Source organism: Vigna unguiculata, chromosome 3, assembly GCF_037176805.1.
Source record: "Vigna unguiculata cultivar grain cowpea cultivar isolate G323 ecotype 2 chromosome 3, ASM3717680v1, whole genome shotgun sequence".
Taxonomy (NCBI): Eukaryota; Viridiplantae; Streptophyta; class Magnoliopsida; order Fabales; family Fabaceae; genus Vigna; species Vigna unguiculata.
Window position 1 is genome coordinate 32,381,012 of NC_140794.1, and position 17,015 is coordinate 32,398,026.

General features: G+C 48.2%; 1 protein-coding gene across 1 annotated transcript; it reads left to right on the top strand.

The window, feature by feature from the left end:
- Positions 1-8,301: 8,301 nt before the first annotated feature.
- On the top strand, positions 8,302-10,428 carry LOC114171411 (uncharacterized). Its single transcript, XM_085670358.1, has one exon. The coding sequence runs from the start codon at positions 8,302-8,304 to the stop codon at positions 10,426-10,428; it is 2,127 nt and encodes a 708-aa protein (XP_085526484.1).
- The last annotated feature ends 6,587 nt before the right edge of the window (positions 10,429-17,015 follow it).

Below are 17,015 nucleotides of genomic sequence, written 5' to 3' on the forward strand. Positions count from 1 at the left end.
TGGCATTTTTCCCTAAGGAGGGTTTTGGCCAAGGAAGGTTTTAACGAGGCATCCCCCACCAATATATCAAGAAATCCATTACTCAAGATTGTCCTGTTGCAACTCCCAGCCACTACTCTAAGTGCCGCTGGTCGATATTAAAACTAACATTCCCAGCCACTACCCTAAGTGCCGCTGGTCGATATCAACCACTAACATTCCCAGCCACTACTCTAAGTGCCGTTGGTCGATATTAAAACTAACATTCCCAGCCACTACCCTAAGTGCCGCTGGTCGATATCCACCACTAACATTCCCAGCCACTACTCCAAGTGCTGCTGGTCAATAGTAAGAACTAGCACTCCTAGCAGCTACTCTAGGCACCGCTGGCCGTTATCAAGAATTAACGTTCCCGGTCACTAGCCCAAGTATCGCTGGTCGACATCTATTCAAACACAAGCAAAGGTCTAAATGCCGCTAGTCGAAAGCCAAAACAACTCTCCTACACCGCTATCAAGAAGCCAATTTACTAGGCATGACATACCCACCCAAGCGCGTCATATAACGAATAAGCGAATCACGTCACCATTTAACCAACCGCGTGAATACACATACACAAACCTTAACTAAGCAAGAAGTATAACAACATACAGCATAAAACAACATATGAATAAACAAACTTAACATTAATTTCCAAATAAGTTCCCATTACAAACCAATACATAGCGGCCCTTTCCAATTAACCCAAAAAAAGAGAGGCACCCAACCACAAACTAAAATGCAGTTCTCATAACCACATTACAAAGTCACAAAGATGTCGGCGTCCTCGCCCCCAAAAAACAAAAAACAACCTACTCCTCCCCCACACCATTATCCCCATCAGCAGCCTCGGCTTCGACCTCTTCACCCACATCTTCCTCGTTGGAAGCACGGTCATCGCCAGCATGCAGTGGAGTCGTCATTAAAGTCCCCTCCTCATCCCGCGCTACCTCCTTGCCCTCGGCAACCGCCTTCAGTTTGCTGATCTCTGCCACGTCCAACATCTTGTTATCATAGATGTCCAAATTTACATTGAAACGACAGTCGGTGACAGAGACCTCTTTATACAAAAACTCCGCTTGCCTCAGCGCCTTCTCAAAGCCCTTCACATGTTCAGTATACACGGCCTGCTGTAGGCCGCTAATCTCGTCAGCCGCCTCCTCAGACTCCACTTTCCTCCTCGCCTGCAACTCATCTACCTCCACTTGCTTTAACTTCAATTTTTTCTCTGCAGCCAACACGCCTACCTTCAACTTCTTCACTTCCGCCTCCAACTTCTTCTTCTCCTCATCCCACGTACGTTGATCAAGTTCCACCTGCACCTTCAAGGCAGCCAGCTCGTCGGCCAATTTCTTCTTGTCACCTGCAGCTATCTCTTCCTGCATCATGGCCGATAACCGACGCCCCAACACGAGCCCACGAGACGTATACTCGTTCCATGCCCTCATAATCAGCCCAGGGTCGGCGGCCTCAACAAGTGCAACCTCCGGGTCCGTTAGCTTAATCTCCACTCCCTTCCTCATCTGCACCTTCGCCTTCTCAAATCCGCCCAAGTCTGGGTTGTTAGACCCACCAGGCGCAACACCTCCCGTTTTGGCAAGAGCCCTTAACCTTTTCCGATCCTTACCAACCCCCTTCAGTTTTGAAACCGCCGGTCTTTTCGCAGCAGGACGAACCGTCTCCACCACAGGACCCGCCAAAGCAGCCGCCTTCGAAGAACCCTCCCCTTTCGAAGAAGCCGCTAACTGATCCCTGATTTTAGCAAATAAATCTTCTGAAGCCCCCACTTTCTTTGCGTAATGAGCCATCACACCTGCAAAAACGCAACACCTTCAGATTAGTCCAACACGAGAACCCATATGGTTACAAGAGAACATACCACAAACATCCCGCCCCGGATCATCCGTCAAGTAGCAACACACTATCCACTTCCCGGGGGCCCTAAGCGGCAATCTCTCCAAAACTTCTACAACCCGCCTACTGCTCGCATCCAACGTATCCCTACACACCACCTCCAACTTAGTAGGCGAACTCGTCCAATACAACGGAAACCTCGCCACACCCGCCCCATCCAAGTACCACGGCTCATGCCCCAACTCCATCCTCACACGGAAGAACCCATCTTTAAAATTCGTGAAAGATTGGGTGAAGCCATCCAACACACAACTCCTTGGTCTGCCCACCAGCGACAACCAACTACACGGATCCCTCGGCCTCGTCACATAAAAATACAAGAAGCTCTCGGCTGTCGGCTCTAACCCAAGCGCCCTACACAACAGTCTGAACGCTTGCAAGCTACCCTAGCTGTTCGGATGCAACTGAGTAGGCGCCACGTTCAGAAGCCTCAGAACGCCCATCGTAAAAGTATCAAACGGCAGCTGGATATGCAACTTCACGAACATACACGAATACATGTAAAAAAAGTCAGAAGAAGCCCCCTCTCGCTTATGGCAGACACACTCCACGGCACTCACCCGCTCCACTCTCATCGTGTCCGGATTGAAACCCCTCTCAAAAGGGTATATGCTATTTAGCCAGGATTTAAGCAGCCGAGACCATCTATACTTCGAGTAACAATTCCTAACACCCTCGGCCACCCAAAAGTACCCGTCCCGCTTCGGCCATAGAGACTCGGCATGCTCGCTTGGCGGATCCTCCCGCACCTCCCGCTCCACCTCAACCCGCAAAGACTCAGACGAGCTGCTGAGAAACTCCAACCTTAATTCTCCATAACTCGCATCAGACTCCCCGGAATTAGAACCATGAGAAGAGGACGACATACCTTCACAATAAACAACACGACCAATGTACGCAACTATGCTCAATTCTCTGCCGCTTCCCCTCTTCGCAAATTCAAGAACGCAGCTACTATGTGACCCAACCACCACCCACGAGCCTTAAATAATAGGCACGCACCCTTTCACATCCCACACCAAACAGTACAAGCCCAAGGCCCAAAACCCTTCGAAAAACGCACCCTGGCGCGAAATAGTGCAACCCAAACGTCGCATCAGTTAAATGCACCCTGACACCCCTGCAGCACATTCTGACAGCTACCTACAAACTCCCACTCACCCCTGAAAATCACCCAAACCGGCACATACATAGCGGCCTCTCCGCAACAAAGCCCCTCCCAACCGTCATCTCGTAAGTCTTTACCTCACTCCGTTTCCTCAAGACTGGGAGGCTGGTATAGCCATAGGGCATGCGACCTTAACCCACAAATGAAAATTGCAAAATGGCACAACACCGGTAAGTCTTTTCGTCAATATCTCCTCAAGACTGGGAGGCTGATGTCCCAGCCCAGGTACACGGCACCAGCACACACGCCAACCGCATACCTCATGAAACACCCAATGACCGCCCACATCGCATTATGCCATTGAAGGTCCCAACCCCTAGTACACGGCCCCCAGCAAAGCCTTGTGGCCGTTTACTCAACCAAAGTCATGCCAGCCTGCATGCATTACCCAAACACCCTCCCTAGTACACGGCCCCCAGCAAAGCCTTGTGGCCGCTTACTCCAAACCCTGTGGCCGCTTACTCCAAACCTGGTGGCCGCTTACTCCAAACCCTGTGGCCGCTTGCTCCAAACCCTGCGACCGCTTGCTCCAAACCCTGTGGCCGCTTACTCCAAACCTGTTGGCCGCTTACTCCAAACCCTGTGGCCGCTTGCTCCAAACCCTGTGGCCGCTTACTCCAAACCTGTTGGCCGCTTACTCCAAACCCTGTGGCCGCTTGCTCCAAACCCTGTGGCCGCTTACTCCAAACCTTGTGGCCGCTTACTCCAAACCTTGTGGCCGCTTACTCCATGCCTTGCGGCTGTTTACTCAACCAAAGTCATGCCAGCCTGCATGCATTACCCAAACACCTTCCCCAGAACACGGCCCTCGGCGACCACCATACCCCACGTTACAGATATCTCTCCACCAAGTAGCCCAGATCCGCGACACAGCCAATCAGCCTCAAAGATCCTCATAACCGAGTACCGAATACCGAAAACCCCCAAAGGATCCTCTGGTAATTTCCCCCCTAAGAAGCACTGGATCCAAGAATAGCCAAAAAGGGATGATTGGGCCAGAAAGCCCATCCCAGGTAGGACCCACAGGTAAAATAGTATAAATAGCACACTGTTCCATGCATTGGTTACGCATTAAATTATTCAAATACTCTGACATCACCAGTGCTGACTTAGGCATCGGAGTGTCTTTTGCAGGTCTCCTGCTCCGCCCCCGGAATTGCCCTGAAGCAATAGAAGAAGGACCGAGATCAGCCATCCGAAGCCCCCAAGTGATTTGTGAACTACAACCTCTGGCCCCGTAAGAACAGGAGCTTTAACCATCAGAATTACAAATGACACATAAATTTCAATATCATCCCGCTTAAAGGTATTAATTAATGGTCCACTCAAGCTAATGACGATCCGCTACTTAATGTTTGATTGTAACTGAATTTAAGGCTACCAAAAGTCATCAACAAGCTTTGAGCAAAGGTCCTCTTGATCTTCCAAAGGTTGGTTCTTAAGTTGGCATATGGACCCTTATTTCAACTTGAAGATAAAGCAAAACTAAAGCCCATTAATTGGTTAAGCACAAACACAATTTGGTTAGCCAATTTTACAAAGCATTGGGCCCTTATTTAAATAAAAGAAACTGCATTAACACGGTGCATCATTCATCCACCATTTGACCCATATGCAATTCACATCAGACCCTCCTTCTTCGAGAAGATTTGTCCCGAATCTTAAGACACCAGTTTTAATGTAAGTTTATTATGATCTTGTGAAGGACTTTTATTTTTTCACAAGTTGAAACTAATTCTCTTCTTCCAGGATCAAATTCAACTTGATATTTGTTACTTTCCAATGGTTGCAATCTGTCGATAACATTTCTTGGCAACAGTAGCCCACCTTGATATGTAACAATAAATAATTCCCTGCATTGTGTTTGACGAATTTGCTTCTTATCGACGGACCAAATGCATAATAAAGCACTATCAACAAGCTTCCTTTTTAAACATGGAAGTTGGTGTGTTTCCTTCACATGGTTATCCTTTTGTTCCTGTAAAATGCCATCACAAACTGCAGAAGAAAAAACATTGACGAATAAACTTTCTCTAGTTCCATTTCTTTTTCTTTATTTTCCATTCCTTCTGCGGTTTATATTACATCTTTTTCTATTCTTTCTTTTTCTGTTTTCTCCTTCAGCCTGCGTTGATCCTTACTGACTTATCTTGGTGTCATAAATTTCTACTTCTTTTGATGTCCCTCAGTCCTCAAATAAAGGGAACTTTCATCAAGATGGAGTGTTTTAAAACGAAGCCATGCCCCATCCCAAAAGAAGATGACAAGAGTCCATGGGAGCAATATCACATAATACTTCTTTCACACATTGCCATGTACTGAATTTGATCCATGCTTGATCCAGATGAAAGGTTGCTGGTAACTGGAGTTTCTCCACCAATCTTTGGCTCATAACATTGTTTTCGCTTCCGTAATCGAATGCAACTAAACATGGATGGCCTTCGGTGAAACACTTTGTATAATAAACTTCCTTTCCTATTCCAAATCTAGATAGCCAGGCTCTGAATACCAAATGATGTGAATCCACAGGGTTCGATTCGTTTGACTGATCTATCACTGTTGGAATGCTAACAAGCAAGAAATTTGAGAAATTATTTAAAACGAGAAAATGGAAACATAAAAGAAGATGGAACGGAAATTGATAGACATCACACTTCCGAGAATGGAAGATAAGCCTAAGAGTTGAAACACACAAAGGATTAAAGGACCTTTGATTAAACTCATGGATTCTTGAATCACTCAAGAACTTAGGACAATCACTCTCACTAAGATAGATGAGATAAAACTCGTTTATTTTCTGAATAAAACTCAGCTTGCCTTCATTGATGAAAATGGTTCAACTTATATAGGAGCTTTAACCATCAGAATTACAAATGACACATAAATTTCAATATCATCTCGCTTAAAGCTATTAATTAATGATCCACTCAAGCTAATGACGAACCGCTACTTAATGGTTGATTGTAACTGAATTTAAGGCTACCAAAAGTCATCCACAAACTTTGAGCAAAGGTCCTCTTGATCTTCCAAAGGTTGGTTCTTAAGTTGGCATATGGACCCTTATTTCGACTTGAAGATAAAGCAAAACTAAAGCCCATTAATTGGTTAAGCACAAACACAATTTGGTCAGCCAATTTTACAAAGCATTGGGCCCTTATTTATATAAAAGAAACTGCATCAACACGACGAATTAGGCATCCTCCATTTGACCCATATGCAATTCACATCATACCCTCCTTCTTCGAGATGATTTGTCCCAAATCTCAAGACACTAGTTTTAATGTAAGTTTATTATGATCTTGTGAAGGACTTTTATTTTTTCACAAGTCGAAACTAATTCTCTTCTTCCAGGATCAAATTCAACTTGATATTTGTTACTTTCCAATGGTTGCAATCCGTCGATAACATTTCTTGGCAACAGTACCCCACCTTGATATGTAACAATAAATAATTCCATGCATTGTGTTTGATGAATCTGCTTCTTATCGACGGACCAAATGCATAATAAAGCACTATGAACAAGCTTCCTTTTTAAACATGGAAGTTGGTGTGTTTCATTCACATGCTTATCCTTTTGTTCCTTGTAAATGACATCACAAACTGTAGAAGGAAAAACATTGACGAATAAACTTTCTCTAGTTCCATTTCTTTTTCTTTATTTTCCCTTGCTTCTGCGGTTTATATTACATCTTTTTCTATTCTTTCTTTTTCTGTTTTCTCCTTCAGCCTACGTTGATCCTTACTGACTTATCTTGGTGTCATAAATTTCTACTTCTTTTGATGTCCCTCAGTCCTCAAATAAAGGGAACTTTCATCAAGATGGAGTGTTTTAAAACGAAGCCATGCCCCATCCCAAAAGAAGATGACAAGAGTCCATGGGAGCAATATCACATAATACTTCTTTCACACATTGCCATGTACTGAATTTGATCCATACTTGATCCAGATGAAAAACATTGACGTGATGTGAATACCGAATGATGTGAATCCACAGGGTTCGATTTGTTTGACTGATCTATCATTGATGAAATGCTAACAAGCAAGAAATTTGAGAAATTATTTTGTCCTAACTACACCAAAAGTACACGGCCACGGCCTCTAAAGTCTAAAGCGTCGTTTTACTCCTCAAGACTGGAAGGCTGATGTCCCAACTACACCCAAAGTACACGGCCACGGCCTCTAAAGTCTAAAGCGTCGTTTTACTCCTCAAGACTGGAAGGCTGATGTCCCAACTACACCCAAAGTACACGGCCACGGCCTCTAAAGTCTAAAGCGTCGTTTTACTCCTCAAGACTGGAAGGCTGATGTCCCAACTACACCCAAAGTACACGGCCACAGCCTCTAAAGTCTAAAGCGTCGTTTTACTCCTCAAGACTGGAAGGCTGATGTCCCAACTATACCCAAAGTACACGGCACTCGGCCCCTGAACACGCAACCTCAATGAACCCGAACACCACACCTGGTATCGGCCACCTCCTCTTCGACATATGACCCTTAACGAGCACCCAGGCCACACATTGCACGGTAGACACCCCCTCCCAAAGTATGCGACCATAAGGCAAACTACGGATCACACACCTTGTTCTAGAAAATGTCCCCCCTCCCCCAAGCAGCCACCAGCGAACCTCCGAAGCCGTATCCTTTTCCAAAACATCCCCAAAAGGTCTTCTCGGCAGCAAACTCCCCAGGCCGCCTATCCCGCACCACAGGTACTCCTACTCAGAACAATCCAGACCCATGATACAACCATCTCGATCAATAAGATGAAACCTATCATCCGTAGACATTCTCACGACCGAATACCGGGTACCGCCTACCCCTGAGGGACCCCTTGGTAATTTCCCCATCAGCACTGGATCCAAGGATAACAAAAAAGGAAATATTGGGCCAAAAGCCCATTCCAGGTAGGACCCACAGGTAAAAAAGGTATAAATAGCACACTACCCTATGCATTGATTACGCATTAAATATTCTCTGTAACCACTGACATCACTCAGCACTGACTTTGGCATCGGAGTGTCTTTTGCAGGCACACCTGCGCCGTGACCACAACCCCTTAAAGCCAGAAGACGCACCCGACCTCTCAGCATCAAGATAGTACGCGAGACTTGTGAAGTACAACTCGGTCCCATAAGAACAATTGGCGCCCACCGTGGGGTCGAAGAGTATTTCGCAAAGTCAGCCCTCCTCGCCCCAAGACCATGGTATCCACAAGAAGTAGACCAGCCGAAGTACCCACCAGACCCCCTGTAATGGAAGTGGGAGACGTCGGTCCCTCATCTGACATATCTCGCATCCTAGAGGCTCAAGCTAGGATGCAGCAAGAATTCGCAGAGTACAAGAAAAGGAATGCAGACGAAATGGAAGCACTTAGGCAAGAGAATGCCCGACTCAAGAGGAGGATTGAAGCAGGGAAGGCCATGGAAGAGCCTGAGATCGCCCCCTGCAGGGCAGACCTCCCACCTGTCACAGAAGAGGAAAGCGAATACAAACCCACGGGTCACACTACCGGGGGCAACTACAACCCTTTCGCTTCTAGAAGAAACCGTAGGCACCCGTTCGTCGACGGGATCGTAGAAACACCACTCCCTCAAAAGTGGAAGGCTCCAACTATGACCTACGACGGTACCACTGACCCGGATGAATTCATATCCATTTACACCAACCAAGTCGCCCTTTACTCGACTGACGACGCCGTGATGTGCAAGTCCTTCTCTGTTGCGCTCAGAGGATCGGCATTGGAGTGGTTCATGAGTCTACAGCCTTACACCATAGATTCCTTCAGCACCCTTACCACCTCTTTCACCACCCAGTTCGACACCAGCCGTCGACACGACCTCACATCCCTGTCACTCCTGAACCTAAGACAAGAAGAAGGAGAGTCCCTTCGCACCTTCATTGACAGGTTCGGTGTAATCGCCATGAAGATCAAGGACCTCACCCCAAACCTGATATTACACTATATGGTGATGGCACTAAAACCAGGACCATTTGCTGACGAACTGGCCATGCGCCCGCCTCTAGGAATGCAAGAACTTCGAAAAAGAGCGTCGATGTTCATCAGAGTCGAGGAGATGCGACATTACCAAGACAGGGTCCGGAACACCCCAACCCACCCGGAGGTTAAAAGGAGCGGTAGAGAGCCTGGAGGTCGGGACCAAAACCGCCCTCGAGACAGAAAACAAGCCAGATTCTCCAACTACGCCCCCCTTAATGCCCCCAAATCCCGTATCCTTGACGAAGTATTGCAAGCTGAACTCATTGCTCCACCTAAGAGATTCCAAAACCTGCCAAACGCCGACCTAAGCAAATACTGCCACTACCACCGCAACAACGGACACACCACTGAGGAGTGTGAGACGCTTCGCGATAAGATAGAAGAACTTGTACGGGCCGGCCACTTACGGCACTATGTCAGAAACATAACTGAAGGAAATCCCAGGACCCAACCCGAGAGATGCCCACAAAGGAACATTCCACGAAGGGAGGATACGAGAAACGAACCCAGGGAATCCAGACAAGAACCTAGGAGAGGCACAAACTCTGAACGAAGGAGGGAGGAACCACCTCGAGGGGAAAGGCGCCCAGAAGAAAGACCCCCCTTGAGAGGGACGATAAACACCATATCAGGAGGTTTTGCTGGGGGCGGATGTTCCTCTTCTTCCAGGAAAAAGCATCTGAGGGCAGTCCAGTCTGTCCACGCCATCTGCAAGGGACCCAGAAGAAGAATGCCACCAATCACTTTCAGCGACTCGGACTTCCAAGGAGTCGACCCCAACCAAGATGACCCTGTGGTCATAACCATAGAACTTGAAAACTTCGCCGTGAAAAAGGTGCTAATCGACCAAGGAAGCTCAGTAGATATCATATATTGGAAAACTTTCCAACAGCTCCAGATCCCCGCAGAAGAACTGATCCCATACGACGAACCCATATACGGATTCTCTGGCGAAAGGGTGCCAACCCGAGGGTATGTGGACCTTCACACCACCTTCGGAGAAGGGAGACAAACTAGAACGATCCAAGTTCGATACCTCATAGTGGATGCCCACACTTCATACAACATGCTACTGGGACGACCCTCCCTCAACTCATTGGGAGCCGTGGTCTCTACGCCGCACCTCGCCCTAAAGTTCCCCTCAGCCTCTGGAGACATCATAACCGTCCACGGCGATCAAAAAGCAGCCAGAGAATGTTATATGGCCAGTTTGAAGCTCCCATACCCCCCCTCACCACCAACAACGTCGAGAAAACACAAACCGCGATCGCCATCCAAGCGGAAGATCTCGACCCCCGGCTTAACAATGAAGCAAGAATCGAGCCAGTAGGGGAAACCAAGCCCCTACCATTGGGACAGCCAAACCACTCCCTGCAGATAGGGACCACAATGGAAAGCGCGGGGGAGGAAGCAATAGAAAATACCCTCAAGAAAAATGCGGATCTCTTCGCCTAGACAGCCGCAGACCTACCTGGCGTCGATCCAAGAATCGCTACACATAAACTCTCCGTGTTCAAGGAAGCCAAACCCATCTCCCAGAAGAAGAGAAAGCTAGGAGAAGAAAGAAGGCAAGCTGCCAAGTGCGAAGCAGAGAAATTGATGAAAGCAGGCTTTGTCGAAGAAGCACGGTACACAACCTGGTTAGCCAACGTCGTTCTAGTCAAGAAACAGAATGGCAAATGGCGGATGTGCGTCGATTACACGAACCTGAACAAAGCATGCCCTAGAGACGCGTACCCTTTACCCAACATAGACCGCCTGGTAGATGGGGCAGCTGGAAGCGGCACACTCAGTTTCCTGGACGCATACTCCGGGTACAACCAGATACCGATGGCGGAGAGTGATGCGATCAAAACCGCCTTCATTACGGAGGAAGCAAACCTGTACTACAAGGTCATGCCCTTCGGGCTCAAAAACGCAGGAGCTACCTACCAAAGACTAATGGACAGAGTCTTCAAACCCCTCCTCGGTAACTGCGTCGAGGTATATGTCGATGACATAGTGGTCAAATCCCCGAACCCCATCCAACACGCCCTGGACCTTGCTGACGTTTTCAAAGCCATACGAGGATACAATCTCCGCCTGAACCCAGAAAAGTGCACCTTTGGGGTAGACGGAGGAAAATTCTTAGGATACATGCTGACCCGGCGCGGCATCGAAGCAAACCCAGAAAAGTGTCAGGCCATCATCAGCATGCGCAGTCCCGCCAATGTTAAAGAAGTGCAAAGACTCGTGGGACGGTTGACAGCCATCGCACGCTTCCTCCCTAAGCTTGCGGAGAAGACCAAGCCTATGATAAACCTGCTTAAAAAGTCATCCAAGTTCGAATGGAGCGCAGTGTGCCAGGAAAATTTCGATCAACTGAAACTGCTCTTAGCCACACCCCCAATCTTGAACAAGCCACGACCCGGTTTCCCTTTGTTAATATACATTGCAGCATCCTCCAACGCCGTCAGCGCGGCACTCGTACAAGAGCTCAATGATACACAGCAGCCCATCTACTTCACCAGCCGCATACTCCAGGACCCTGAGACAAGATACCAAATGGTCGAGAAGATAGCACTCGCACTAATTACGGCAGCACGACGCTTGCGACCATACTTCCAAACGCACCCAATCATCGTCAAGACAGACTACCCCATACAAAAAATCCTCCAAAAGCCAGACCTCGCAGGAAGACTCTCATCGTGGTCCATCGAGCTTTCAGAGTTCAGCATCAAATATGAACCTCACGGCCCCATCAAGGCACAATGCCTAGCAGACTTCACAAACGATCTTCAACCTCAGGAGCCCGCACACGAATGGTGGATCATGCATGTTGACGGATCATCCAACACAAAGGGATCCGGTGCCGGAATCGTACTTGAAGGTCCGAGCAGCATACTCATCGAGCAATCCCTTTGCTTCACCTTCAAAACTTCGAATATCCAGGCCGAGTACGAGGCCATTATTGCTGGACTACACTTGGCCCTCGAGATGGAAGTCAAACGTTTGTCATGTAAAACCGACTCCAAACTCACAGTCGGACACCTCACAGGCCAATACCAAGTCAAAGATGACCTCTTATCGCAATACTACCACTTAGCAATGAACTTGATCTCAAAACTTGAGGAATTCAAAATCGACCACGTACCCCGAAGCGACAACACTAGAGCCGACCTCTTATCCAAGCTCGCAAGCACGAAAAAGAAGGGTCGCTACAGATCCCTGATACAGCAGGTACTCACCATCCCCTCCATACAAGCACAAGCAGAATGTTTTGAGGTCACCACGCAAGAATCCTGGATGCGCCCATTCGTCACATACCTCGAAACAGGTGAAACACCCATCAATCAAGAAAAAGGATGGACCAGGAAAGCGGCAAGATACACTTTGATAGCCGGAGAACTCTACAGAAGGGGTTTCAGCCACCCCCTACTCCGATGCATTACAAATGACCAGGCGTCCTACGTCATGAAGGAAATACACGACGGAACATGCGGATACCACTCAGGCCCGAAAACAATGGCAGCAAAAATCCTCCGGGCAGGGTACTTCTGGCCCACGATGGAACGAGACTGCACCGACTTCGTCAAAAAATGCCAACCCTGCCAACAACACGGACCCTGCCCCCACCTACACCGGGAACCACTCCATCACATAACGGCACCATGGCCCTTCTCCAAGTGGGGAATGGACATAATAGGACCTTTCACCCCGGGCAAAGGACAAGTCAAGTTTCTCTTGGTGGCAGTGGATTACTTCTCAAAGTGGATTGAAGCTGAACCACTCGCAAACATTACAGCCAAACAAGTCCAACGATTCCTCTGGAAGAATATCATTTGTTGATACGGGATACCCCACACCATAATCACGGACAACGGCAGACAGTTCATTGACAAGGGCCTCTCCGAATTCTACCACAACCTTAACATCCAGCACATCACCAGTTCAGTCGAACACCCGCAGACCAACGACCAGGCAGAAGCCGCAAACAAAGTCATCCTCAACCAGTTAAAGAAAAGACTCGACACCGCCAAAGGAAAGTGGCTAGAAGAACTCAGAGGTCCTATGGGCGTACAGGTGCACCCCCCAATCTTCTACCAAAGAAGCCCCGTACAGTCTGGTATACGGCACCGACGCAATGATACCCGTCGAAATCGGAGAACCCTCCATCCGACACAGTCATTTCGAACCTACCTCCAACGAAGCATGCATGAACACACATCTCGACCTGCTCGTGGAAAGAAGAGAGCAAGCGCATATCCAGGACACCGCTACCAAACTCCGAGCCGCAAGAAAGTACAACTCCAAACTCGACCCCCGTTCCTTTCACAAAGGAGACCTAGTCTGGCGAATGGCAAGCAAAGCACGGAAGCACCAAGGCAAATTCTCGCCGAACTGGGAAGGACCTTTCCGCGTATTGCAAGAAGCAGGCAACGGCGCATACAGACTAGAACGACTATCAGGAGACCCCATTCCTAACACTTGGAATGCCTCCCACTTAAAGTTTTATTTTAGTTAAGCTACACGTAGCATATCGTCACTTGTAATCAAAGATGTACTCTTTCCTAACCTGGCATTTTTCCCTAAGGAAGGTTTTGGCCAGGCAGGTTTTAACGAGGCATCCACCAGTAATGAAAGTTCGACGATCACAACTACTCGCTATGATTACAAACACTCCCGGCCTCTAAGAGCCGCCGAACGACAATTAAAAGAAACATATCCCAGCCTCTAATCTAAGAGCCGCTGGTCGAGTTAATCTAACAACTTCCCAACCTCTACTCGAAGAGCCGTTGGCCGAAGTCCATCAACAAACTTACTCGCTTCAGTGCACGAAACTCCAAACATAATAATAACCGACAACAGGGGAAACCACCCCACAAAGCATAACAAGCTCAAATACACGCAAACATGGATAAATCTCGAGCAATAAATTAACATACGCAAAGGACGATAACTAAAAAACCAACAAGGCAATAAACCATAAAGCTTCTTCTTTCATTCAAAATCAAGTATCTTTACAAAGCAAAAAACGAGTACAATCCGCTCTAGCAGAAACCCAAGGCACCATACCCAAACCCACAAAACAAAAAAAATTTTTGGCGACCACGCCCCCAAAGACCTACTTAATCAGCAACCTCGTCATTCCCTTCCTCCACCGCTTCCTCCCCATCCTCAGCATCCCCTTCACCATCCTCCCCATCCGGCACCACCCCCTCCACGTCCACCGGCGAGGCAACAGCAACTGCCTCCTCATTTCCCCCTGCCGCCAACTCGCGCTCAGCTCGTAAACGACTAATTTCTGCCACATCAAGCATACGATTATCATACACGTCCAAATTCACGTTAAAACGACAATCGGACACAGAAACCTCCTTATACAAGAAATCGGCCTGCCTCAAGGCCTTCTGAAATCCATTCACATGCTCCGAGTAAACCGCCTGCTGCAGGCTAAATATCTCACCAGCCGCCTCCTCCGCAGCAGCCTCCTTGGCAGCAACAACCTCATCCACCTCCTCCTGCTTCACTTTCAATCTTTTCTCGGCACCTGTAAGACTTAACTTTAACTTCTTCACCTCCGCCTCCAATTTCCTCTTCTCCTCAGCCCATGACTGCTGATCGCTCTCCCTTAACCTCTTCAAAGAAGCAACCTCTTCCACCAGTTTCTTCTTATCTCCTGCACTCAACTCCTCTTGCAGCATGGTCGTCACCCTCCTACTCAGCACCAATCCTCGGGCCATATACTCGTTCAGAGCCCTCATCACCAACCCAGGATCCGCCGCCTCCACCACGCCAACCTCCGGATCGCTTAACTTAATCTCAACCCCTTTCCTCATTTGGATTTTGCTCTTCTCAAACCCACCTAAATCTGGATTGCTCGAACCACTCGACCCCACACCTCCAGTTTTCGCCAACGCACGCAGCCTTTTTCTATCCTTCCCCACGCCCTTCATCTTGGATGGCGCCGGCCTTTTCGCTGTAGGAGGACGATACACATCCACAACCGGACCAACCAAGTTTGGTGCTTGCGACTGCCCCTCCGCCTTGGCCGCGTTCCCCATCTTGTCACGAATCTTAGCAAAGAGATCGATCTCCCCACCCGTCTTCCTCGCATGATGCGCCATCACGCCTGCACAAAATAAATTTTTTCATTATTAGTCCAATACTAGCAAAGCCGAAAACGAAACATACATACCACATAAATCCCTAGCCGGTTTATCCGTCAAATAGCAACACACCACCCATTTCCCAGGCACCCTCGACGGCAATCTCTCAAGCACGTCCACTACCCGCCTACTTTTGACATCCAGCCCATCCTTCGAAACCGCATCTAAACGAGCAGGTGCCCCAGTCCAATAAAACGGAAATTTGGGGAAACCATCCTCATCGCAATACAACAACCGGCCGACACTAAGAATCCGTACCCGGAGAAAGCCGTCCTTAAACTTCTTAAACGACTGAGTAAAACCGTCCAACAAACTAATCTTAGGACGACTAATCAGAGAGAGCCACGAGATCGGATCCCTCGGCCGCGTAACATAGAAATACAAGAAATTGTCAGGAGTTGGCGTCAAATACAACGCTTTACAAATCAGCCTGAACGCCTGGAGACTCCCCCAACTATTCGGATGGAGCTGCGTAGGTGCCACGTTTAGCTTCCGCAGAACACCCATAGTAAATTCATCAAAGGGTAATCGTACATGCAATTTCATAAACATACATGAATACATATAAAAGAAATCATCCTCAAAACCTTCACGGCCATGGCACACGGCGTCCACCCCACCTACCTGCTCAATAGAAACAGCATTCGTATCGGCCCCCCTCTCAAACAAATAGACGCTATTTAACCATGACCTAAGAAGCCTCGACCATCGATATTTCGAACAACACTCTCTGACGCCCTCAGCCACCCAATCATAACCTTCCCTCCTCGGCCAAAGAGACTCGGCATGTTCACTAGCCGGATCTTCACGCACTTCTCTTTCCACCTCTATGTGCAAAGACTCGGATGACGTACTCAAAAATTCTAGCCTAAGGCCCCCAAAACTAGCTCCGGAATCACCCGAATTAGACCCATTAGAAGAAGTCGACATACCTCGTCACGCGGCAACAACTGAAGCAAGACGATTACACAGAGAATCACAATAAAACTTCAGAAACCCACACCACAACGCAGAAGCAAATGAATGAGTACCATATATAAAGGCCACTCATACCCCTTCACCCTCGCGCAAAACCCCAGAAGCCCAAGGCCCAACCCCCAGGAAAATGCTTCGAAAAACGAACCCTGACACCACAGTGCACCCAACAGTCACGTCTTTTCACTGACCACATTAACTGACATCTACACCGTTACAGTAAACCTGACATCCTGACACTTTGCACCAGCAACAACGCACAAACATAGCGGCCCCAAGCGCACACAGATAGCGGCCCCAAGCGCACACAGATAGCGGCCCCAAGCGCACACAGGTAGCGGCCCCAAGCGCACACAGATAGCGGCCCCGAACGCACACAGATAGCGGCCCCAAGCGCACACAGGTAGCGGCCCCAAGCGCACACAGATAGCGGCCAACGCAAGTTCAAGCATAGCGGCCCGAACGCACACAGATAGCGGCCCAAACGCACCCAGATAGCGGCCAACGCAAGTCCAGGCATAGCGGCACAAACGTGTACAAGTAACAATCCTACTCCAAAAACAATAAACTGTAAACATCTTAAGTCTATTGCGTCACCATGCTCCTCTAGACTGGGAGGCTGGTATACCCATAGAGTATACGGCAAGTCCCACAAATGAAAATTGCAAAAAGTACACGGCCACGGCCTCTAAAGTCTAAAGCGTCGTTTTACTCCTCAAGACTGGAAGGCTGATGTCCAAACTATACCCAAAGTACACGGCCACGGCCTCTAAAGTCTAAAGCGTCGTTTTAC